We start from the raw sequence: 25,712 nt of genomic DNA, 5'->3' as shown, positions 1-25,712 counted from the left end.
AGCAATAGAGTGACAGTAAACGTAAACGAAAAGAACAAAATTACCTTCTTCGAATCGCCTTCCTTACACACACAATGCAAATGAACACTGGAGCAATAACAATCGTCAAACCAAATTGATGGAACCACAACCCTAATCGCGACTTAGGTTCAAGATAAAACAAAGTTATCAACCCCAATTTTCATTCACTTAAGAAGATCTCATCCCTTAGTAAGTATATAAGCCCTTATCTCCGTCATCTCATTTAATCACTAATCAAATTCAATTTAAAATGTAAACACATGTGGCAAATGTTGGAAAGGATACATGTCATCCCACGTGCCTATCCGTTAGCCACCTCAGCCGAATTTTAACGCCGTTTGTTTTGGAGGACCAAAAATAATGGTTTCCTTAAGGAGAGGGATCAAATCGTACAAAGTTTGAAATAGGGACGAAAAATAAAAACGCTTGATAATTCAGGGAGTAAAAACATATTTAACCCTAATTTTTATTATCTATCAAATACTCTTTTATTATTATGATTACTATTCAGATATATTTCTTGGGGAAGAGATTTTTACCACTATATTATTATCTTAAAAAATATTAAAAGAGGAGTAATAATCTTAAATGATAATTCTATTCCATTTCAAATAAAACATTTTTAAAAAAAGATATAGATATTTTGCAAGCATTGTTTGGCAACCAACTAGTATGTGTAAACATGACAGACACACAATTGACGACATCATTTCTTTGTAACTGTCGGCCCTTCATTGCCCTGTCTTCGTAGGATTGCATTGCCATAACACGAAAAATGGCACTTGTGAGCCACGTTTGTGTGCGCTGTGCAGCCACACCCACTTCTCCAGAGTCTCCAAGCTCCGCGCCCTTGAGAGACCCAAAGCAGACCAAAGTTATCCTTCCCAAGAAGAAGCCCGTGAAATGGTCCACTGGGATGGCTCCTGGGGAGTACGGTGGTCCTCCCACCACCACCAAGCTCCGCAAGTACTGGGGTGGCGATGATGAAGACCCTTTGGCCTCTGATGACTATATGTGGAACAAAGAGTTTGTGGGTCGCTTCAAAAAGTTGATTCAAGATCCTCAAGCTCCAACCCCTCCTGCAAAGGTCTGAACTTTGGGTCAATTTGTTCTCTCACTCACCCAATGTCCATCTGGGTTCGTGGTTTTTAAAATTCTGATGTTGTGTATTGGTGTCTGTTTTTGTTGGAAACTTGGATTGATGTTGAACAGCTGTTTGTGGGAGCACTGTCCTTGTGGTTATGGTGATTGCTTTTTCTTTTGGCCTTTTTGTGCGTTTGAAATGATGAACTAGAGAAACAGATGAAATAATCTCAATCAATTACCTAATATTGATTTTTTTGACTTTGTGTAAATATCTTTACTCGTGTAATCAATCCATATCCCCGTCAACACTTGAACTAACATTACAGGCCCCTGTATTTCCTAAAACAGATCCGCTTTATTTCTGTGCGTAGGCGAATGTGTAGATTTACTCACAGTATATATACTTATCAAATGTTGACGTTGACGTATATATACTTATCATTCCTGAAACATGGAATAATTCAGACTTTACTTTTGATGAATACAACAGTCATTTTGTTGACGTAGGTAGCTGATCCCACCTAGTGGGAGAAGGCCTTAGTTTTTGGTGGTGGTAACTCAAGAAATGTTGGTGAATGATTCAAGATTATTTAAATTTGTTTGTTTCTATGTATTTGTTCTGACATCAATTAAATTCCTGTCAACAGGAAGAGCCTTCAGGGTTTCTAAGCTTAAATAGAGTCATGAGCCTGGACAGGTCTCTTTCTACAATATTTAAATTAAAGTCTGCAAATCTGGTTGAATTATTCTCTTTCTTTTGTTTATTATTTATCTATAATGTTATTTTAATCATGAACTGCAGTTTGGAAGTTGATTTGAGTAAAGAACTTACAGCTCCTTTAAATCATAATGCACACAAGCAAGCTGAGGCAGAAACTGATGTGAGAGATTTGTCTCTTCCCTTCATTTTCCCCTGATTATTATGTCATTGTGGATTGATGACTTGTGGCATATCTCCAGCACTAGTGGGTTATGTTTTGGGGTAAATTGGGTACATACCTTGTAATGTTTCTCTACATGATTCATTTCATTTAACTTTAACTGAAATGATGATCAGGAGACTAGAAATAACAGGGTAAAATATAGAGCAGCACCAACACGCCGGGAGCAAGAAAAATGGAATAGAGCTACCAAGGCTGCAACTGGGGGAAGTGTAAGTAATGCTTTTCTATTTCATCTTAACTCTCTACATTAAGATCTAGCATTGCACTTACTAACTGCATATATTTCTAACTTATATAACCTTGGAGAAATCAATATTTACTGCGGTAAGACATTGCACTCAACCAATGATATATTTTTGACTCAAAACAAACCTTGACAACCTATGTACCATTAGTATGTTTAGAACTTGAATTTTACTATTCAAAGGTCTGATTTAGAGTAGCTGTACTGCTATAGGATGTGATGTTCCGCGAAATAAAGCAGTCTCGGGAAGATCCTAAAGTATTGGCTGCTCAAGCTCAAGAGCAGTATGATAAGGTATTAAGCATTATTGTCTGGTTAATTTTTTCTTTTTTGTTAGAGGTCATATGAATAAGTACCCTCTATTGTTTTGGCATTCACCAAATATCAAGTTTTTGTTAATTTTGTTCTTAAACATATTTTTTGTTTTTCAGTTAAAGAAGAAGTTGCAAGTCCTTACCTTGGGTATTGGTGGTGTTGGTCTGGTTTCAGCATACGTTTCTTACACTCCTGAGATTGCAGCTAGGTACTTGAATTCTTCATGCTCCTACTGATTTAGTTATCCTGAATTCATGACCTTCCTCAATCTATTCTATCTTTTGTAGATGCTAGCTAATATGGTTCAATTGAGAGCTAAAAATCAGTTCAATATAAAACCACCATCCAGTAAACATACGAAAAGGATTATATAAACTAAAAACTTATTGACATGGGATATGGTGTTGTTCTAGATTAGTTTACCTAATGAGGATTCAAACATTTATTAGTTAATTCACTTCATATTTAAAACATTTCTCCTTTCTGAACTTTTTAAGAAGCTTATAGTAATGTGTTTTGAGAATTTAGGTGGGATAGAGAAACAAAGATTTTTCTTTTAATAGAAACGTTATGGAAGGAAATAAATGTTAAGATATTTGTATTCCCTGCATTTGAACAGAATGAGGAATTGAATGGGAATGTATTAGTTAAATGATAATACTGGTTAACATCAGAGAGAAAGATGTAAAGGTTTACTCATTTGTTTAATATTTTTCTTTCATGCATTCAGTTTTGGAGCTGGTTTTCTTGGTTCTTTGGCGTACATTCGCATGCTGGGAAGTAGTGTGGACTCGCTAAAAACTGATGGTGCAAAGGCTGTTGTCAAGTAATCTATATAGATGATAGATTTACTATTCAGAATTTAGTTTCTTTACTGGATAAACTTGACTCTTGTATTGTACTGTTCATCCCTATAAAAAAGTCCTATTAGATGTCTTTCACAGTTTCTCTTCAACAAAGTAAGTCAACTTGGTCCGAATTAGATTCAAACAATTTGTTGCTCATTTTTAATGTGAAAATTGTGGAGGTCAGTTTGTTTTTCACCTTGTTTTTTTGTTATAAACAACATAGGCTTATTGGCTGTTACTTGCAGGGGAGCAATTGGGCAGCCAAGATTGCTGGTTCCTGTTGTTCTAGTCATGGTCTATAACCGCTGGAATGCGTAAGTCCTCTTTTCATTTGTAATTTCAACATTTATTATTTATTATGTTGTCCATTAAATCAATTTGATTCGCAAACAAATATTCCTGATCAAGTTTTTAGTTTTTCCAGGTACGGACGGCTCTTGTCATGATTTTGTTTTTTCTTTCATTTGGTTGAACTTACTTTTGCCTTAATCTTTCTTTTCTTTTTTTCCTTCTTCCTAAGAAAACTTTTGAATAATAGGCAATCATAACCTTGAAAGTATCATTTGCAAGGCATTTTGACTGCCTTATATATGTTATTACCTAGACATGATATCCAAATACATTGATGTTTGGATTATGTATTTGATTGGATGTCATTTTTGTCAATGATTTGTAGGTCTTGTGGCACTTCTTTGAGTCCAGTTTTTCTGCTGAGTTATTTTTGTGTTATCCTCTTATGTGTCTTCAAAATCCACTACTTTTGGTATATTAAAAAGATTTTTAATATATTTTAAAACATAAAAGTCAGTGTAAACCAATGTATTTTAAGGGCACAACAAAGGACAAAAGAAAAAAAATTCATTAGAGAATCCAAATTCCACTTGTTACTTTTTGAAGAACGAGGTGAATGTACATTGGTATTTATTTGTGAACCTACTTATCTTAGTTTCTCCTGATTGCAGTATTCTGGTTCCAGAATTTGGATATATGCACTTAGAATTGATACCAATGCTCGTAGGCTTTTTCACATACAAGATTGCTACTTTTGCTCAAGCTATAGAGGAGGCAATTACTGTAGCTACAAGAAAGACCTGAAGAATGCATTGTCATTGTATATGGGGTTTCTCCCACATTTGGAGCCTATAAATTGTATTTGTTTATGTTTTTCCATATTTGGATTATTGATACTTATATATTTAGTCTACTATCCCATATGCTTTATGTCTTAAGTCTTTTCTCCCACAGCAAGAACTTTTCGATTTCATTTTTCTCATATCAGCTGAGTGTTTTAACACTATCTCAGTTCATTGAGTTTATAAACTTATCATCTTAAACTAATTTGTTTAAAATATGAAAATTAAAACTTAAATTAATTGAAGTCTAAATCAGTTTTGACTTGTAGATAATTATTACCTTTAATGTGTCAATCAGTATTTTAATTAGTGACACCTTTGTGTAGACCAGTTTCTCTATAAAGACTTGGTAAAACATGGAAAAAAAGTATCAAAATTGTTTTTTCAGTAAATTAACGTATAAATGTTCTTTTTGTGTTAGAAACATACTAATGTGTTATCAATTGGTAATTCATATAATGTTCATTTTAAGAAATTATTGTGTAAAGACAATCTGTATGCTTTCATGATATTTCAAACCACATTTCAAGTGTTTAATTGATAGTTGAGATTTTAAATGTATAGAAAATATAAGATTTTAAATTTAGTTCGTCTTATTGAGGAACTAGCGGCAAATTTTTCAATTTTGGCCGATCAAGTAGAGTAAATTGGTTTGGTTTTTTTGTTCTTTTTTTTTTGTATGTTTTGTTTTCTTTTGCATGAGTATGTTGTAGATGTATATGACGTTTGAGTCTTTTATAAGTCTCTTTGTTCATCAATGGTTTCAATAGCATACTTTGATTGTGTTTATGTGGTTCGTAGGAGTAGATAAAACTTTTTGTACTTGTGGAGCTATTTTAGACTTTCTCGAGCAATTTGGTGTTTTGTCAAGTAAGGAAAATTAATTAATATATTTTAATATCAATTAGTTAATTACATATTTTAATATCAATTAGCTAATTATTGATTGTAATTTGGTTTCGATTGAAGGAAAATAGTGTCTTGAATGAGAGAAATTGTATTATGAAATTTGTTATAAAATCTTATTGTAAAATTTGTTTGAGAAATCTAATGGTGTGTGTTGTTTTAGATTTGGTTTGGTGTTAATTTGATACACTAAGTCTATAGTCATTTGGGCAAATTGATATCCTAGTCGAATTGAAACTTGTTTTTAGACCTAACTAAGAGGTTGGATACTAAATTGGCTATTTGAATAAGCTTTAAGTGCATCATATCAAATTGGACTGTATCAAATAAAAACTGGACTGCTATATTTTTTGATATGACATTGAGTACATGTTTCATCATTGAACAAACCAAATTGCGAATGGTTTGACATTGAACAATGAACAGGACATGCTGAGCAACAATGACCACTACAGGCCTGGAACTGATTTATGTCTCTTGGCTTGAGCCCCCGAAACTAACATTGAACACTCTCTTTTGCGAGAGCTTTTTCACCAAGCGTCAATCTAAGTGTCAATGTAGTTCTTTGTGATTTTCTCTAGTTTGTTGATCTGATTGGTTTTTTTTGGATTCTATATGAATTTACTATGAAATTTATGATGTTTCATGGACTGTAATATGAGCATGAGTATGTATGGCATTTATTCAAGTATGATCTAGTAATGATAATGAGTTTGTTGTTGGCATGATATATGTGTTTGGTATAATTTCGTGGATCTCGTGGAGAGATTTTATGATGCATTCATTGTGTTGATGTAGGGATCATGTTTTGAGAGTTATCTTCACACTCTAATAACCATCAAATCTCAAGTAGAGAAATGTGAGTTATGTTGTAAGGAGTAGCATGAGGTCCTAGTTTATGGTTTTTCCTTGGCTATAGATTGTCGACTAACCTTGTGTAGTAGCTTAGGTGGGCAAGTTGTTTCATCACTATAAGTGCAGAACTTGCCAGAGTCTGATATCAATACATGTATCTGAATAGTCAAATCTAGAATGTATTCTGATATGCTAAGGATTATTTGATTTATGTGTTCAAAATTTATGTTTTAGTTATATGTATGTTCTTTGGTAAACTAGCTTCCCTTCTATTTATGTTGGTTGGTTTGTTTATTTTTTCTTTTGCAATGATTACTTAAATGGTGAAAATATTTTTGTTAAAGAGGTGTTGGAGACTATGGTACAAATGTATAGATAGGCATTATGAGTAGTTTATATGTATAATTGTTGTTTTGTAAAACTCTAGATAAACATTTAGCCTTTATAGATACGGTTAATGTTAGAGTATCATTGTATATAAAATTTGATGTTATGTAACTATAAAGATATTTTATATGCTTTATGTTAACCGTATTGAATATGTAATGTTTTTAATAGTAATCTTAAAACTATTAAAAATAGAATATTACAATTAAGATATCAAATATATAAATATATACCATATGAAATAAACGAGTGAAAAAGAAAAGATGAAAAAATAAATAAATGAGAAATAAAGGAAAAAATAAAGATTGTTTGGTGGAATAAAAATTATGAGAAAGTATTTTATTATGATATTTATTTATTGTTGCTAATTTTTTTATAAAATATATTTGAAAAAATAGATTTCGTAATCTAATTTATTATGTGTTCCCATCATTATTATGACATTTTTAAAAAAGGATAAAAATAATAACAAAGTATAACATAATTTATTATCTCCAATTAGTATGTTATATATATAAATAAATAAAAAGGAGAGGTTTAATACCAATTTTGGTCTCAATTTTTGTAATTTTATTCGAAATTGTCCTAATTTTTTTTTCTGTTCAATGTTGTCCTAAAGAATGTAATTTATGTTCAATTTAGTTCTTTTTGCAGACGGCGTTTAAATCGTTAACGGCGCACTGTCCAGTTGTGCAATCAATGACACATCACCCTTGACATGTCATCATCATCTCCTACCTCCAGAAACCCTAATTTCTCCTCCACAGAAACTTTAGTCACCACCTAACTCTAACCGCCACCGCACGGTCACGACCAGCCACCATCTTCGCACCTCCATCATCTCCTCTGTCCAACAACCACCCATGACCACCTACCATCACCTTCATTGGTGTCACCCATGCATCCAACAACAACCACCACGAAACCCATTATCGCGAATCAAATGAACCCAAAACGAAAAAACAAATTCATGGAAAAAGATCAAGAAAGGACCACCCCTAATCGTGATCACCAGAACCAACATCCTTCCAAAGAACAAATAAGATACATACTCCAAAAGAAAATTCCAAGTTCAGAAACCCTAACATTCCCAGTCTGAACCATCATCCCTCACTTTGCAAAAACCCAAAACCCAGACCTGTAGGGAAGAACAGATTCCCTAACCACTCACAAAACAGAGAAGAACCAAGAATTCCCCAAATCAATTTTGAAGCAAAAATCATATATTCCAATTTACAAAAAGCATATAACACAACAAAAACCCCCAAATCGAAACCCTCAATCGCAAGTCCTATTGCCACGAAACCGCCTGAGAACGGTGGACTTCTCGCATCGCGACTACGTCGGAGATTGAACCTTCGCGGTGGCGCTGCCGCTGCAACCCTCACCGTGCCGCGAGAAAGGAGTTTGCTTTCGTTTTTACGAAACTTCGACAGACCCACTATGGTCAATTGGACCATCGCAAGCTTCAGTTTTCCTCTAACGACATAGGTATAAGGAGGCCTTTCCCCCTTGCATTCAAAAACCCTAATTTTTTGGGTGGGGAAGGGGCTGCCACGTGGCAGTCCCTCATTGGTTGTGTCATGTTTCAGTCAAGGCAGGTCAGCAGTTAAATGACATGACATTGAACATAAATTACATTCTTTAAGAAAACATTGAACTGAAAAAAAAAATTAAGACCATTTCGAATAAAATTGACAAAAATTGGAACCAAAATTAGTATTAAGCCATATATATATATATATATATATATATATATATATATATATATATATATATATATATATATATATATATATATATATATATGTCTATTTTTCACATAAAAAAACTAAAACGTGTGGTATCCACGTTATTATTTTCATTCAACTATTCCATTTCCCTCATTTCCTTCATTTTTCTTCTTTTTCACTTCAATTACCTACATATTTAGATCCACTATTCAGTTTAAGAACTGAGAACATATATATTAGTGCTTCCTCTGTGTTCCCAAAGACTACGTGTATGGTATGTAGACTATACAAATACAGACATAATATATAGTTGTCATGACATGGAACCACATGAATTGTTGGACATAACTGTTATTATATGGAGATTTTATTAAAATTAATATAAGAAATTATTCTATGATAAAATTAGGTTGCACATATATAGACAAAAACTAAAAACCTATTATGAAAATTATATGTGAATTTCTTCATGAAAATTATTTCATATATAGAGAAAAGATAAATTTTATATTAAAAAAAATTATCATTAACCAATCCTTTTATATTTTAAAAGCCAAAAAACTTTTATTTTTTAATTAACCAATCCTTTCATATTCTAAAAACCGAAAAACCTTTATGTTTTAGAAATCTTACATTTAAAAAAAATCTTTACTTTTTAAAAGTTTTTGTTTTAAAAGATTCATTGTGTATGTGGAAAAGAAGTTTTACATGATTGAAATTAATTATTTATCTATGTCAAATTTCAAATTGTAAATAACTTTTAATTTTCATTATATTTTAACTTTTAAAAAATCGTGGAACTTTTTTTACATGATTGAAATTAATTATTTAACTATGTTAAATTTCAAATTGTAAATAACTTTTAATATTATTTCTAATTTTATAAAACAATAATTACTTCATAATAATTATCTTCCAATTTGAATTCATATTCATTCTTATTAAATTTTTTAAAATAGTATTTTAGTAATTTATTATATTACTCAATTCTTTTTCTAACACATAAATTAAATTAACTATAAGTTTTTTATTCATTTCTCTTTACATTCCACGGTCTTTTTCTCATTCTAACAAAACATTCCTTATTTTCATATTTTATATATTTTTGCCCCTTCTCTAGTCTGTTTTACAATCCTAACAAAATATAAAAATGGGTGGATTTTCTCCTTAAAGAAATGTTGAATACATGGGCATTGGTATTGAACTTGCATAAGAGCTCGATATAGGAATATGTCATTTTCACTTTAAAATGTGGAGTAGTTTTTTTTTTTTTTTTCTAAATAAAAGAGGATCATCCTATGAGCATGTATTAATGATTGTCTTAACTGGGAAATTGATAAAATATCTAGTATTGAAATACATTAACGCAACTGTAATAATGTAGTATAGTTAAGATTTTTAACATGAAAAATCATAAAAGCAAACTATATAGAGGAATGTGAAAAAGAACAAAGCTAAAAGTATAACAAACCTATAAAATGTTACCTTTTGACAGTTATTATGATTTAACCAAAACAAGGTAAAATGTTTCTCACATTTTCAATATATATATATATATATATATATATATATATATATATATATATATATATATATATTTATAACTTTCTAATATCATTAATGGTTGATTATAACATCATATTAGACAATTTCCAATAGAGTATTTATGAAAGCTAGTTTAAATTAAGTACGATTTTCTATTGGAGCAAATGAGATTCAATAAGATTATAGTTGCATGGTGTATGAGTAGGGGTGGACAAAAAATCCATTTATGTCAAACTGATTTATTTTTGTTTGGAATCAATTCATTTTATTAAAGATCTAATTCAAGATCCATTTTATTAAATCTGAATTTTAATTTGATTTATAGTTTATAATAATTTATTAGATATCCATTATTTTAATATTTATTTTTAAATATGGAAAGTCTATATTTTCAAACTAAAATTTTAAAATAATTCGATCTAAACCCAATATGGAGAAGGGTCTGCCTAGAACGAAATTGAGATTGACTAGTCTAGGTCGAAGATTGAGAAAGACTGGACCAGACGTTGAGATAAGTCGACCTGGAAAAGGTTGAGACTCACTGACATTTACTATTAAGACGTGTCAGCATGGGTCAAAGATTGAAACTAACCAACATGAACATGTAATCGAGATGAGTTGACTTAGACCAAAGATTGAGACAAACTAACTTAGGTTAGAAGGTGAAATGCTCTAACTTAAAACGAGGGTCGATATGGATTAATCGGAACAAATAATCAAAGACTAATTGGAACGATCCAAGATTTGAAATAGGTTGGATTGGTCTAACAACACAAATTTTATAAAATTCAACTAAAATTATTATTGTAAAAAATAGATTTTTGATTTAAAACTTGATCCAAATATTTGAATTTGGATTTAGAACTTGATCCAAATATTTGGACCTAGATTTAGAAAAAAAGATTCAAGTTAGTTTTTTAACAAAAATATATTTGATTCCAAAATGTGATTTAGTTATTTGGATCTAGATTGGATGTATTCAATCCATGCCACTTCTATTATAAGAAAATTGATTATTTCTTTTTATGTGTAAATGGTTAACGAAGAACACGTTTCTGTAGACTTATTAAGCACTTACATTGGTCATTTTTAGCATTAAAGTCAATTTCTATGTACCATGGTTAAATATACTTAAGTCCACATGTTAAGATAAAGTATTTTTGGCCAGTGAGTTGCTTGTTTTAATTTTTATCAAAATTGAACAATAATTAAAACGTAATCAATAAATGGTGCATCACTCTCCACTACCAAAAGTTTAGACGGTGGCTAGCTTAGGAATTATCTACCCTAATTTCTACTAAGAGATGTCTTAGAAAAATCAAATACTACACTGCCAAAAGTTTAGTCTGATCATGTTTGCGGGTTTCAGCATTATTTTATAGACCAATGGAAAAATGACTTCGTGTTGTCTCTTCTTTTTTTCCATCTTTCCCATGAAACTAATTAACTTCGTGGTCTGTTCTCTTCACAAATATACCAACTATAAAGTACAATATTTTCTTATTTCATTACACTCTACCAGTCAACTTCTATTATTTTAAAATTTTTAACACCATTTTTTTTCGCTTAATCTACTATCGAGTTTTAATGGGTTGTAAAACAATATATTTTAAGAAAATGCCTACATTTTATTACAGATTTAACATATCCATTCAATACACCAATTGCAAACGAAAATTTTTGAATAATAAAATTCGTAAAATCATAATAGAGATAGTTAAGTTGTAAAATGACCCTTTTCAGTCCTGCTTTTAACTAGATTATGTATCACACTACCTTAGAAGAAAAATAAGAGCTAAATTAAAATATGACCGTAGAGAGGTGCAAAGAAAATAGTACACTAGTGCTAAAAGGTTCAAAACATTGGCACAGATTCAAATGGGTATTGACATTCACGAAGTTGGTCACTTTTGGACCACACACTGACACATGTTCCCTTTATGGTGAACATCTGATAGGTTTGTTCGTTTGTTCCACATGTAACCGAATTTGAGAGCGTCGAACACAGAGGGTGCCTTGTAGCCCCCATCATTTTGAAATTTTAATAAGATACTAATCCCAAAGTGAAGAGAATGCAGTTAAAATCAAGGTCCGTTTTATTGCATGATAAAAAGATAGATTAACTGTTATTTAGAGCTAGTTCACTCTTGTAGCCAACAACTTTGGTTAAAAAGTATGTATCCAAAGCCACAAAGACACTTGCAAAGAAAAGGTAACAAAGCCACATAGCTTAACCTGTGTTCTGCATGCCAGCAGCTATACCCTTCATTGTTAAAATAAGGGTATCTTCCAGACCGGGAGCATATTCACTAGTAGGGTTGAGTTTCACAAGCTCAGCAGCTGGGTTGCTTGATTCCATGTAGTCTTTGGACAAGTGTGGCTTCAAGTTCACATGGTAGTCAGGATCACGGATTCGCTTCAATGTGTAGGCTTGCAGGACATTAAGGGTTGTGGTGTATGAATCACGAAGACGAAGTCTTTGCTTCAAGTAGGGGTCTCCTTCAAGGATATCTCTGTGCCCAGCAACCTACAAACAAGATGGTACCATCATAAATGCAGAATCATAATGTATATATATATGAAGTCTATAGCAGTAACAATAAATTACCTGAAGGAGAAGGCTCTTGGTTTCTTCATACATGGACCTTAATCGCTCACCAAATGGCCACAGTTCTTCTGTCACTAGGAGTTTATCATAAAGGGCTGCAATTCCTGGGTCTCCCTTGGCAAACACCATCTCAACTAAGTCAAGGCTGACCCTGAAGAAAGGCCATTGATTATACATATCTTGAAGCATTTGCAGATTCTTTGGATCCTTCTTAATTACATGCCTAAATGCTGCCCCGAAGCCAAGCCATACAGGCAGATGGAACCTTGTCTGAGTCCAAGCAAAGATCCAAGGGATTGCACGGAGTGATTCAATTCCTCCGCTTGGCTTTCTTTTTGATGGACGACTGCCAATGTTCATTCTTCCATACTCCAACTCGGGTGTTGCCTGCAGTTTGCAAGAAAAATTGTTGTGACTCCAAAGGAAAGAGCAAATGTTTCTTAAATCATCAGATATATAATTGTATTCCAATTAAATCAAGATTTTGTAACTGATAATACTATATTTGCAGGATTCTAGAACGAAAATAAATGATAGCAGCAGACATAAATGTCATTGACGAAATATTAAAATTGAGAATTTTACATGAATTTCTTCTTGTTGACAAACAATATTAATGCAGTGTTGGTTAGTCATACCAATTAGGTTGTCATTTTTGCAAAATATGAAACTTCAATATTGAACAAAACTTACACATCGGAAGTACTCAACGAAACGGGGTTCCTGGAAAACAACGGAGCGATACTCCTCAGTAGCAATGACTGCCATCTCATCCATGAGGGCACGCCATTCTGGTTTTGGTGCCACAGGAGGGTGCATTCCATGCTCAAGTGTAGCAGCAGTGAAACGCTGAAGTGTTCTGAAGCACAAGTGCTCCTCTCCAAATGACTGTTCAATAACTTCACCCTGCACTGTTACCCGAAGTGAGCCATGAATAGTATCTGGTGGCTGAGATAATATAGCAAGATGAGTGGGACCTCCTCCTCTTCCCACAGTCCCTCCTCTGCCATGGAACATTGTAAGCTTAACACCTAAGTCTTTTGCAACCTTTATGAGTTCCTCTTGAGCCTTGTACAGTGCCCATGCTGCAGAGAGACGGCCAGCATCTTTTCCTGAGTCTGAGTACCCTATCATAACTTCTTGTTTCCCATTGATACGGTTTCTGTACCAATCTATAGAGAATAAGCGGGCTACTGCAGCAGGAGCAGCCTCAAGATCAGCAAGTTTTTCAAACAATGGCACAACCCTTAATGGTTGCTTCACATGACATTCACGTTGTAAAAGTTCTACAGCAAGCACATCAGATGGAGCTGTTGCCATTGAGATGATATAAGCACCAAAGCTGTCTGAAGGAAGTTCAGCAATGACATGGAAGGTTTCCAATACATCAGCAATTTCATCTGTTTTAGGAAGATCGGGGCCAAAGAGAGGGCGCTTTCCACTGAGCTCAGATAGCAACCATTCCTGCCTGCGTTCCTCGGACCATTCTCGATAAGATCCAATCTCCAAGTGCTTTGTAATAGCATCCATAACATCAGTGTGCCGATCTGATTCTTGACGGATATCAAGTCTTACAAGTGAAAGCCCAAATGTGGAAACTTGGCGCAAGAAATCAAGAAGGCTTCCATCAGCTATTGGTTGGTCACCACATGCACACAGCGATCTATAACACAGTTCAAGAGGCTCCAGGAACTACAAGAAACAATTGAAGGTTATATAGCTTTAATATAACACGGTTAAATTACTTATCAAAATTATTCTGAAAACTGCAATCTTGCATTTTAAGAGTTGTGGACTTGATGCTGTTCGAATCAAATTGGAAAGAAAATAGAGTTGAGAGAAGAAACGTTGCCAACTTAATACATATTTACTACAATTATTAGAAATACACAATTCTCCAAGTGGTTTGAAAATCATCCTCTTCAAACTTTTAGAGGGTCAACCAAAACGCTCCAGAGAAAACTAAAAGCAACCAAACCTAATATATGTCAGTGTTCCCTTGATCAAGAAGTCAAACAATTTATAAGGATGGGAAATTCAGCACTGCTACTAACATAAACATCAAAGAATGAACTATTCATGTTTATGTCTTGAGAAAATGGCAAGAAATTCAGAGTGCTAAAAATGGAACATAATCTAAGACAGATGGAAGCAATTATGAGTCACTTCAAAGCACTTTCCTTACAGGTGTAGAAGTTCAATTATTTGTATCTTAAAGTTTATCAGACTATTTCAAGATGATACCTGTTCGACATTTGTGAAGGTAGTCTCCTCAGGGATTTCAGAACTTCCATTGGCTAACAACTGCCGAGCACGTTCCCGTGTATTATATAATTTGTCCCTTACATCACTGAGAATAACACGATATGGCTCACTTGGAGGAATCTGTTTCCAAAACTCTGGAGCAATAAATAATTTATCAATATTCAATACAATTTACTTATCAAAAGGTCCAATTCTAAATGAATCGACAATTCTGACAACTACCAAATTAGTTTAGGGATGAAAATGAAATTTTCTTATCAATGTCATAGACCCCAATAAAGAATAGAATAATAGTTTATACAGTATAATTCAGATCAAAATGTTATCATTGCTGCATAGTACATACCAATATAATGTTTTGCATCTCTCCTTAAGGAGGTAAGGAGTTCATCAGAACAAAGACGTAGCTCATCATTGCAGCGCCACATTGACAACTGCCAGGACCAAACAAGAAACAAGATGTTAAAACACTAACCTTGATGCTAGAATAAAATAAGTTGTCTGTAATGACCAGAATATTTGATACCTCAAACATGAGATCCTCAATCTGAGAGAAGTACAAATTAGCAGCCATCATTCTAGCTAGCAAACACACATCCCTTGTAACTTCTGGAGTTACCCGGGGATTACCTACAGCACACATTAGACAAATAGTAAGATGGTGATTAATAGAATACATGACACGTCTCTGGTACTATTTGACACTGAAGTTGATAGCTTAACTAGACATAAAACTGAATAAGAAACATGACGTATAAGTATTTTGAATCTATACTAAATACATACTTCGGCCTAAAATATCACGAATTTAACAAATAATACAGCATAAAAAGGAATATTTCCGCTCATTAACTGCTTAGGAAGAAAAGAAAGGTACCATCACGATCTCCTCCCATCCAAGAAGAGAATTGAATAACAGGGGCATTATGTGGAACACGTTCATTTATGCCAATGTTCTTCAGAGCTGTGTCAATGCGGCGCAAAAATTTTGGTATGCCTTTCCAGAGGGTCTCGTGAAAGTAGCTCATTCCTGCTCTCATCTCATCTTGAGGTGTAGGAGGGGTCCTGCGAATTTCATCTGTACGAAATGCAGCTTGTATCTGCATGAGAGAAACTTCATTAGAGCCTTAGTCATACCAAAAGGATTGGCATATGGTCAAATGCAATTTTAGTCACCAATTTGAAACCACAATAAAAAAAGCATTCCTCTTCTTATAGAAATCTGTCAATAGAACTCAAATATAATTGACAACTAAGCGAACAGGAAATTAAAAGGGAATAATCAAATCCTTAAAACTAGAGCTTTTCAGCTAACCAACAACATAGACTTAATGAAAGCTAAAATCTAATTAAAAATATTTAATAAAAATATTTAAAATAAGTAATTTTGATCTGACATTGCACAAATTGAAGCTAGATTAGATCCATCATAAGTATAATTACATAAAACCTATCCAATTGGCAACCCATACATAAGATTCCAAATGCCTAAGGTAAACCAAAAGGTTTTAATTTTGGATATCGAAGACATAAATCCACCCATTATATCTTCATGCAAGAAGATCATACTATCATAGCTTTTATGCAATGCTGCCCAAAAATAGACATATAACACACCTACCCCTGATTGTTTTAGCTGAACCAAATAAAATAAAATAAAAAGGTTATCATCTCTAAACACAATGAAAATATCAATCTCAATTATGATGTTCACATAAAATAACCATATAGGTATAGTTGCAAAAAACTAAGAACCAACCATGTGGCTGAAATTAATGTCATCACCAAATATATAAAATCAAGAACAATCAGCAGTTTGGTACCTCTCTTTGTAAAGCCTCATCAAGCTCCTGCTTATCATCTGGTGTTATGTCTTTAGCATACAATTGTGTCAAACAATCCCTAATCCTGAAATAAAAGAAGGCAATTATTGTCAAGTGAAAGATTAAAGTTTTAGTTATAAAAACAGCCCAACTGAGGATTTCCTTGTCAAGGATTACATGTCACTGTGTTTGCAGCGCAATAAATTAATAAATGTCTAACAAATGGACCACCATCACTCCTCCTCCGACCTACATTACAAAAATCATGATTGAAATAAGTAATGGACAAACCTGCCATGCTTTTGCAACAAAGATCTACGAACAGACTGAGTAGGATGAGCAGTTAGGACCAAATCTACAGTTTGGCTCTTCAAAGCATCAAAGATTTCTTGAGGGGTCTTCTTCAGTTGATTCACAAGCCTCTTGAAGGTCTCTTCAATATCTGACTCCGTGATAGCAGAATTCTCGTCAGCAAAATCACCCTTCTTCAATAACTTAATCCTTCTACGGTAGGCAATTTGAACTTCTTCAGCCAAGTTGGCCAAATTAAGCATATGAGCAAACGACTTAGAAATCACAATAGAATCCCCAGCGTCAAGACCAGTTAGCATGTTCCCAAGTTCCTCCAACTTCTGAGGGTTATTCTGCCTTTCATACTCAGCAGACAGTTCATAACAATCTTGAACCTAGACAACATCAAATTACCAAAACCAATAAGCCACATAGTCGATTGGGCAGTGATGAACAAAAAACACAAGCCAGACTTTCTGCAGGCAAAGCCAATATCCACGTACAATTGGTTTTATTTACCAACTTTTGAATCGGCATTTCACTAAAAAATTTAAGGACCATAATGACAAGAAACACAGAACAAACAATTCAGAATTCATAAACCCACCAAACACAGTTCAAACCACCCATTCCACAGGGCATACATACCCCGGATCAAGAGAATCACTGGCAGTTCAAAAGTAACTGCAGGGGCAAGCAGCTTTAAATCCAAAGGGGAATACTGATTTTGTAAATTATTTATATGTTAATTCGTAAACTTTATTTCAAATGACGCAGTTGAAAAAATCATCTGTAGAGAATCTCACCAAATTACAATGTTCCAACACCAAAAACCTTACCATTTCACAAACATCAAACAGGGTTTCAGAAATCTATCAAAATGAAGAAAAACTACCATCTTTACGTCTACCATCTCACAAAAATTGAAATGGGGTATCACAAATCCATGACTATCGAGCAAAAACTAGGGTCTTGTCATAACCCCCACAAAACTAAACCTGAAAAAGTGTAGTGTGGTGGGAGTGAAGGCATGAAACTTACAGTTTCTCTAATATCACTGCCATGCAAATCCTGAAGAATGTCAAGGAAGCGGTCCAGCAACAAAGCATCGTACTCAACAAGCTTGTCATCATCAGAAACCTTACTTGGTGCCAGCAACCGCAACTGAGCATCAATTGAAGCCATCTTCTCAAGTTTCCTTGTGGCCATCCTCTCTGTATATATAGCTATATATAAATATATATATATATATATATATATATATATATCTGTATCAAACAACACAACAGAACACACAATTTCAGTGGCTTTGCTTTTCACTCTGAGTGAAAAGCGTTTTACGAGAGTGATGCAATATTCTGGAAACGAAAAGGTGCTTCACGAGTGTTATGCAATGTGGTGGCCTCAAGATCAAAAGCAGAGAATTAAAGCAACAAAGGGTAAAGAGACTAAGAGAGATCTCGTAGGATCAAAGCTAATAGTTCTTCCTCCTATGATCTCTGCACGAAAAGATTCAGAAAGAAAGTGTAGAACTTCAACAAAGCCACAACACAGAGAGAGATGGGGGGCATGGTTTTAGGAGTAGAGGACCTTGAATTTATAGAGAAAAATTGTTACCAGGAGAGCTTTTTCTTTTTCTTTTAAATTAAGAGTTTTTTATATTATAGATAAAATTAGTGATGAAATTGTGATAAAATTATGTTTCCTTATTATCAAGTAATAATTATTTATAATTTATTTATGCCAATTTTCGTATCTGTAATAAAGAAAATTCATTATGATGCATATTTTATATTTTTTAATTTTAAATGCGTTTTAAAATTAAAAAGTGTATAAAATGTTTTGAAATTAAAAACTAAAAAATAAATTATCTGAATATTATAAAGGATAGTTATATAATAATTTATTTTTTATAACCATTATTATTAATATTATATAAAGGCTATTAGTATATGTAAAATAATTCTCATTCTTTGTATAAATCTTTCATATTTTTATTTTTTTAATTATATTTTAAATTGAAAAATAAAATAAAAAAATTCAAATAGTAAAAGGTAACTAATCACACATACTTTAACACAGTAATATATTATAAACCATCCATATTGTATAGCAGCACAATTTACTGTAAATTGTTTTTTTTTTATTTAATCATTATTATTACTTTTTTACTTTGTCAAAAATATATAAAACCATGAAGCGTTTTTTTTTTCTTGTTTCAATAAACTAATTATATCGATCTTTTAAAATTTGTACGTTTTACATCTTATACCTTAAAATAAATAAAAATTCTAATGTTCAAATCCATAATTGTGATTTTCAGATTTTTATTTTAGTGTTATATCTTCTTTAAATATTGATTTAATTTTTCACTTAATTTTTTATTGTTTGAATTATTTAATTATATTTCAGAAGAATATTTATTTAAAATTCAACTTAAGATGTTATATTATTAAAGTTGAAAACGAAAAAAAACATAATTTAAAATTGTTAAATTATATAATTATTTAATATTAATTTTAATTCAATAATGACTATAATTGTTTTTCAGTTACCTTTTCAATTAACTTTATCAAACAAAGCTTTAACGTTACCATTTATAGTCTGAGATCAATTTCATTAATAAATATAACTTAATGAAAAATTATTGTTTAAACTTTAACTTAAATGTCAAATTAATTTTAAAAAATATAATTAATGTATTCTTAGTTTTTATTAGTCAATGCAAAACTGTCATATTAAACGTAATTATAGAATATCAATATCTTATTTTCGATAAATAAATTTATGAACTACATTGGAATTTTAATTCTATGCTCTGTTTTTTTAGTGATTTCCTGTGTAAGGATATTAGAAAGCGTGGGTAGATATCGTGTTCGTTTCGCGATATTTGGACATAATCTCATTTCGTTATATATGTGAAAATTTGAGAGTGATTAAAGTTGTTTTAAAAATATTTTCGTTTTAATATCACGTTTTATACGATCAAGAAGTTCCATGGAACCAAGATATATAACTATGTTAAAGCATTAGAATCGATTCTATGTTGTGTTGGAACTAATTCTAATATTGTGTAAAGGAGGTGGAATCGGTTCTCTAGAGTTTTAAAACTGATTTCATAGTTTTACATATGTTTGGGAGAATCAATTCTGTTAGAGCATGAAATGTTATATCTTTTAACTTTGTTATTTTTTATACTAAATATATTGTATTTTTTATTTATTTTAAAATTTTTAAAATTTTATTTATTAAAGAATTTATAAAATAATTCTAACTCATCCAAATATTAATTTTATATTACTTTTAACATAAAAAAAATTTAATAATATTATTTTTCAATCTATTATTTTTTTAATTTATTATAAACATCAAATCTCTAACAAACTTTTACATCACAAATTTTATGCTCAAATCTACAAATTTTATCCTCAAATCTATCTACTGTTATCTCTAAATTTCATGAAAAAAACAATGAATCAAATTTTCATCTATTTATCTTGTATGTTTTTATTGAAAATATTCAAATCTAAAATTTGAATTTAAAATGACTACGTAAGAATTTTTTTTTCAAAAATTGGGATAATTTGACTAAATTTGAAGAGACGGTGGAAATTTAGGTCCTGCATTCCGCTCCAATGTAATAAAATTTGTTTTTACATAACTATGATTTATAATACATAAATATTTTAAATATATAGATATATTATAATACAAAATTTGAATTCAAAAAGTATAATTTAAATTTACTTGAATAATTAAAGTTATAAGGAAATATTATTATCAATATGCTTTTTTAAATATAATTTATTTCTTTTTATCTAATTTTGGTTCATTTATTTAAAATAAATTTATTTAATTTTGTTATTTGGAAAATAGAATTTTTATTTTTTCTATATTTTTGCTCTATTCCCTACCTTTTAATTAATTAAATTTGTTTTTACCTAAATAAATATGCTAGGTAGTAAATTTAATTGACAAGAGTTAATATAGACATGTAAAAATAAATTTAGACAGAACAATATAAAAAAAATTAAAATAAAAAACTTTATTTTAAAAGTAAATATTCAACTATAAATTAAACAAATAAGATGAAAATTATATTTAGTTATTTATTCACGTGAATAAAATAATGAATAAGAATCTGTGGTTGAAGTTAAATATTGATTTGTGGAAAATACTTCAGTGCTACATTGATGTGTGACTATCTAATTGCAGAGCTTTCTTTTTTTTCCTTTTCTTGTTTGTCATTTTAGGTCCTTTCTCCCTAAAGATTCAGTCTGTGTCAGTACAATACATGCTTACCTGACACGTGTTTAACATAGATAGTGCAACATAAACATGACATAAAAAAAGAATATAAATAAATAAATTACATTTCTTAAACAAAAATAAAAAACAAAAAAAAATCTTAAAATAAAATAATAACTTATTCTGTTCCTAAATATATAAATAAGTGATAATTTAATATTAAGAAAATTAATCTAATCTTAATATATGAGGAATACAATAATTACATAACATGTCACAAAAAGATAATTAAAAACTAAATTGTAATTTTTAAATTAATTTAAAATTAAATTATAATCTTTGGGATTAATTTAAAATTTTTATATGTTAAGAAATTAAATCAATTTTCTTAAAAATTTAATTTATTACCTACTAAATTATTCTTGGTTTCCTAATAAAAATTAGATCAGCGAGTCTATAAAGGTAGTTTAAATATGGATGATTTCGAAAAGTTTTGAGGGAAGAAAAAAACTTAAGTTAATGTTCCTTGGTGGGGAAGGTGCAACCTGAGGTGGATAATATAATCATTAATTTTTAGTATTATTTGTCTTTCCTCATTTTGTTTGTTTTAAATGGATTTAATTATAATATTTTTTATAACATCTTATTTAATACTGTATAACATTATTAAATCAAACATAATAAAATTAAGGATTAAATATATTTTTATCCCTTAATTTTTAGTGAAAATTGAAATTAGTCCCTCTTTAAAATTTTGGACTAATTTAGTCCCCAAACTTTAGAAATATGTGAATTTAGTCATTTTAACCAAATTTTGTTAACTTTATTTGATGTTTCGAATGCATTTCTCAGTTAATATTGAAGCAAAAATATGTCAAACAGTATAAACAACTCAAATACTATCATGAAACGCACTTGAAACATCAAATAAACTTAACAAAATTTAGTTAAAAGGACTGAATACACACATTTCTAAAGTTTGGGGACTAAATTAGGCCATAGTTTTGAAGAAAGACTAATTCCAATTTTCAGTAAAAGTTAAGGGACCAAAAACATATTTAACCCTAAAATTAATAAAGCAAAAAAAATAATTAAAAACATATATTGTTTCGAATGGGATTACAATCAAACACTCCACATTATACTTAACTCCAAAATTTTCTCTAAAGTCCAAGTTGTGTTGTTCTTAACTCGTCCTACTCTTTGACTAAGTCGTGTGGGTAAATACCCAAAGGTACTACGACCCAAGCCATGTAGATGGATATTTGTCAAAAGTACTCCGACATTCAAGTCAGTAATAGAACAGTTCGGTTAGCATAGTGAAGTCTTAAATTCACAATAAATGCAATCACCTACCTCTTTACCTCAAACTTGTATTTATAGGTTTCGAGATGGGCTTACCATTAGCATAGGCCTAATTATGGTCCGATAATGGATATCAGACGGTCATACGCTACATATATAATATTAATAGAATTAGTGCCGTCAAAATGGCTTGAAACCCGTGAGCCAACCCGACTCACCACGGGTTTGAGCCGGGTTGGGTTGGAAAAAATGCAAAATTTTTTATGCGAGTCAATTTTGACCCGGCTCACTAAGAACCCGGTTCACATGGGTTGAACCCGTGGTGGGTCGGGTTGGCTCACCAATCCACCTTTTTTTTTAATTAAATCAAATTAATTAAATTAATTATTCAAATCCTATTGTTTTTTATTGAAATCAAATTAATTATTCAAAATACACAACCTTTACTTAGCAATAGAGCATTTCGCGTTGTTGTCTTTCCAAAAGTTCCCCTCTGCAAATAAAACCCTAAGATTATAGATTGGATAATATTATAGATGGAGATAAAGAAGAAAATGTTTCAAGAGAGCATAATACTGTGGATTTATCCATTCAGGACTCCAATTTAATAGATAGATAATATTATAGATTGGATAATTCAGGAATATATAATTTGTTTTATCTTGGTTTTAGACCTATCTACAAGCATGACAGTTTTATCTTGTGCTATATATTTTTTGTTAATGGCTATATGTAGTTTCTTGGTCAAACGGTTGTGTATGTCTCATTAAACTAAATTGAAAAAATTTTATGCTTGATAGCTTAAAATATATATAACAATATATTTCTTTTGTTTCATTTTCTTTTATATCAATTGGTCCAATTATTACTGTTTCAATTTGATCGATCAAAGTAACGTGTTATAAGAATCTCAGAAGAAGAGGAGGAAAAAAAATTTAATTAAGTGAGCCAATGAGCAAACCCGTTTAACCCACCAACCCGTGGTGGGTCGGTTCGGGTTCAAACTTTTTCGGCTCTCTTATAAATGAGTCGGGTTGGGTTGGGTTGACTCACTAAATAGCCAATCCGTGGTGGGTCGGGTCGGGTCGAGCTAGGTTACCCGTTTTGACAGCTCTAAATACAATCATCCAAAATAATAATCATTATATATGTATACACACACCGAACTATAAATGACATGAGTTTTTCGAAAAGAACAAACTACTATAAAGAAAAATTACTAAGAACTACTTGATAACGGTTGAACATACCGTTATCTGTGATGCAATTTTGATATTAAATCAATCCTTTTTGGACTTAGAAGTTTGCTTGAACTCATGTTTTTAGTTTAATTTTGTGAATAAGTGAGTAAAGGGTATACTTGATGATTTTATCACTAAATTCCTTTGATTTTGTAGGGTTATTGGTATGATTTGGAAGAAGAGCAAAAGTATTAAGGGGTTGGAATTCAAGAAGGACAGTAAAAACATCAGAACAGGAGGTGATGTAGGGCGCCTGGGCGCCCCATTATGGGCGTTGAGCACCAGCTTTGTGCCGTGGGCGCCTGGGCGCCCCATTATGGGCGCTTGGGCGCCCCATTATGGGCGCTTGGGCGCCCCATTATGGGCGCTGAGTGCCAGCTTTTCTGCCGGATACCGCCTGGGCACCCTCTTAAGGGCGTTGAGCGCCAGTTTTCTTGCAGTTTCGCCTGCTTGCTCCCACTTAGGGTGCTGAGCGCCAACGACGTTGGCCCATGATCCAATTCAACCCTATTTATGGACTTGCACGACCTAAGGTTGGTATCTCTTGATGGCTTGAGCATAGAAACACACTTTTTGCCCCTTGGAGGCAGATTTGGGGATGTGGGAGCTCTCCTCTTCAGTTTCTAGGGTTTTTCTATTTCTTCTATTCCATTGTTCATCTAGTTTCTCCATGATAATGGAGAACTAAACCTTATTTGTTGTTGGGGAAGATGTAACCTCTAAACTCTCATGTATTTGAATTTATTCTTATTTATTTATGCTTCTTTCATCAATTGTTAGGGTTATTCTTCTTTGCTCTATGCTTGTTATGTTTAACTCATTCATAACATGATTATTGATTTTCGTGATATAGACACATACAGGGAAACCTAGATCTGGAGAATTACTCCCAAAAGCAATATTGCCTAGGGATGGGGATAGGAGGTTTGGTCGTCTTAAGCTTCTAATCGTAATGTAAAATTAATTATTAGGGATGCAAGGGATTGTGGTCTAGTAATTAAGGGTAGACTTTCTTCGTCGAGGGATCGAGTTTTAAGTAATTTAGAAAGTGACATTAACAATTGAATGAAGAAGATGAATTCTTATATGCATGAGAGTAAACTAGGTGAAATCTAAACCCCAACAACATATTCATGTCATATTTTCAACTTTGTTGAGATTGTTGATAAGAAGAACACTGGTTTAGCTTAACCTACAATCTCAACGTTTCTAGTTTTTTATGATAACAACATAATTAATAACACATGTGATGTTTATGTGTTACATGTTCTATTGCTTACATGCTACTTGTTTTAATTAATGTATAAATTTGTTTAAAGCATCGAGAACATGATTATGTTGATACATTGTATTTCATTGTGCTATATAATTGATTTTATTGGTGAATGCATGTCTGATGTTTCATAGAAAGAAAACCACTAGCACTTATGTTGAACTTTTTACTGTGTTGCAAAACAACATTTTTCAGTCGACTTCATTATGGGGTGAATCGACTAAAACTTGTGGCTTTGCACAATCTTGTTAAAAGTGTGCTGTGAGGATTTTCAAAGAAGAAGTTTTTCAAAACTTTGTTTAACTATGTTACATAGTCGATTTGCATTCGACTAAGTCTGTTACAGTTTTGAAATTCTGTCAATGCTTGTGTTAAATGTTATAACGACTATATTTTTATATTTGTTGACCAAGCATTTATTATGATTCGATTGCATTAATTGTACATTCAATTAATTGCATTAATTGCTGCTAACTGCTTTGACTGAATTGTTACACTCGACTGCATTAGTAGCTAAGTCGATTAAAATGCGTCTGAATTGTGAAAATCTATAAATTGATGCAAACTTGATCTTTGTAAAAACTTTTGTGATTCTAACAGTTTTGTGATATTGTGCAGAGAGTACATTCTTACAGAGAAAG

General features: G+C 31.8%; 2 protein-coding genes across 2 annotated transcripts; one reads left to right on the top strand and one right to left on the bottom strand.

The window, feature by feature from the left end:
* Positions 1–688: 688 nt before the first annotated feature.
* On the top strand, positions 689–4,687 carry LOC108338999 (protein CONSERVED ONLY IN THE GREEN LINEAGE 160, chloroplastic). Its single transcript, XM_017576113.2, has 9 exons — positions 689–1,108; positions 1,755–1,804; positions 1,910–1,988; positions 2,165–2,260; positions 2,509–2,589; positions 2,727–2,818; positions 3,341–3,436; positions 3,704–3,772; positions 4,421–4,687. Exons 1-9 carry the CDS (start codon positions 797–799, stop codon positions 4,551–4,553), a joined length of 1,008 nt encoding a protein of 335 aa, XP_017431602.1. The 5' UTR covers positions 689–796; the 3' UTR covers positions 4,554–4,687.
* A 7,408-nt stretch (positions 4,688–12,095) lies between these two features.
* Positions 12,096–18,602, bottom strand: LOC108340357 (phosphoenolpyruvate carboxylase). The gene is made up of 10 exons (XM_017577684.2): positions 18,046–18,602; positions 17,005–17,399; positions 16,714–16,798; positions 15,768–15,990; positions 15,417–15,520; positions 15,237–15,324; positions 14,870–15,024; positions 13,319–14,317; positions 12,626–13,012; positions 12,096–12,544 (listed from the first exon to the last, which is right to left on the bottom strand). The coding sequence occupies exons 1-10, from the start codon at positions 18,211–18,213 to the stop codon at positions 12,248–12,250; spliced, it is 2,901 nt and encodes a 966-aa protein (XP_017433173.1). The 5' UTR covers positions 18,214–18,602; the 3' UTR covers positions 12,096–12,247.
* Between the last annotated feature and the right edge of the window lie 7,110 nt (positions 18,603–25,712).

The sequence above is a fragment of the Vigna angularis genome, chromosome 5 (genome assembly GCF_016808095.1).
Source record: "Vigna angularis cultivar LongXiaoDou No.4 chromosome 5, ASM1680809v1, whole genome shotgun sequence".
Classification (NCBI taxonomy): domain Eukaryota; kingdom Viridiplantae; phylum Streptophyta; class Magnoliopsida; order Fabales; family Fabaceae; genus Vigna; species Vigna angularis.
This window is presented reverse-complemented; position numbering and strand designations above follow the sequence as displayed.

What these genes read in the sequence shown, in the direction of transcription:
- LOC108340357 (XM_017577684.2), bottom strand. Translation starts at nt 18,213, where the DNA reads ATGGCCACAAGGAAACTTGAGAAGATGGCTTCAATTGATGCTCAGTTG. An exon ending in GCAGTGATATTAGAGAAACT is followed by an intron (nt 17,400 to 18,045) that starts GTAAGTTTCATG and finishes GATGTTGTCTAG; the next exon opens with GTTCAAGATTGTTATGAACT. An exon ending in CCTTCACAAATGTCGAACAG is followed by an intron (nt 14,318 to 14,869) that starts GTATCATCTTGA and finishes TGTTTCTTGTAG; the next exon opens with TTCCTGGAGCCTCTTGAACT.
- LOC108338999 (XM_017576113.2), top strand. Translation starts at nt 797, where the DNA reads ATGGCACTTGTGAGCCACGTTTGTGTGCGCTGTGCAGCCACACCCACT. An exon ending in AAGCTGAGGCAGAAACTGAT is followed by an intron (nt 1,989 to 2,164) that starts GTGAGAGATTTG and finishes AATGATGATCAG; the next exon opens with GAGACTAGAAATAACAGGGT. An exon ending in GGTGCAAAGGCTGTTGTCAA is followed by an intron (nt 3,437 to 3,703) that starts GTAATCTATATA and finishes TGTTACTTGCAG; the next exon opens with GGGAGCAATTGGGCAGCCAA.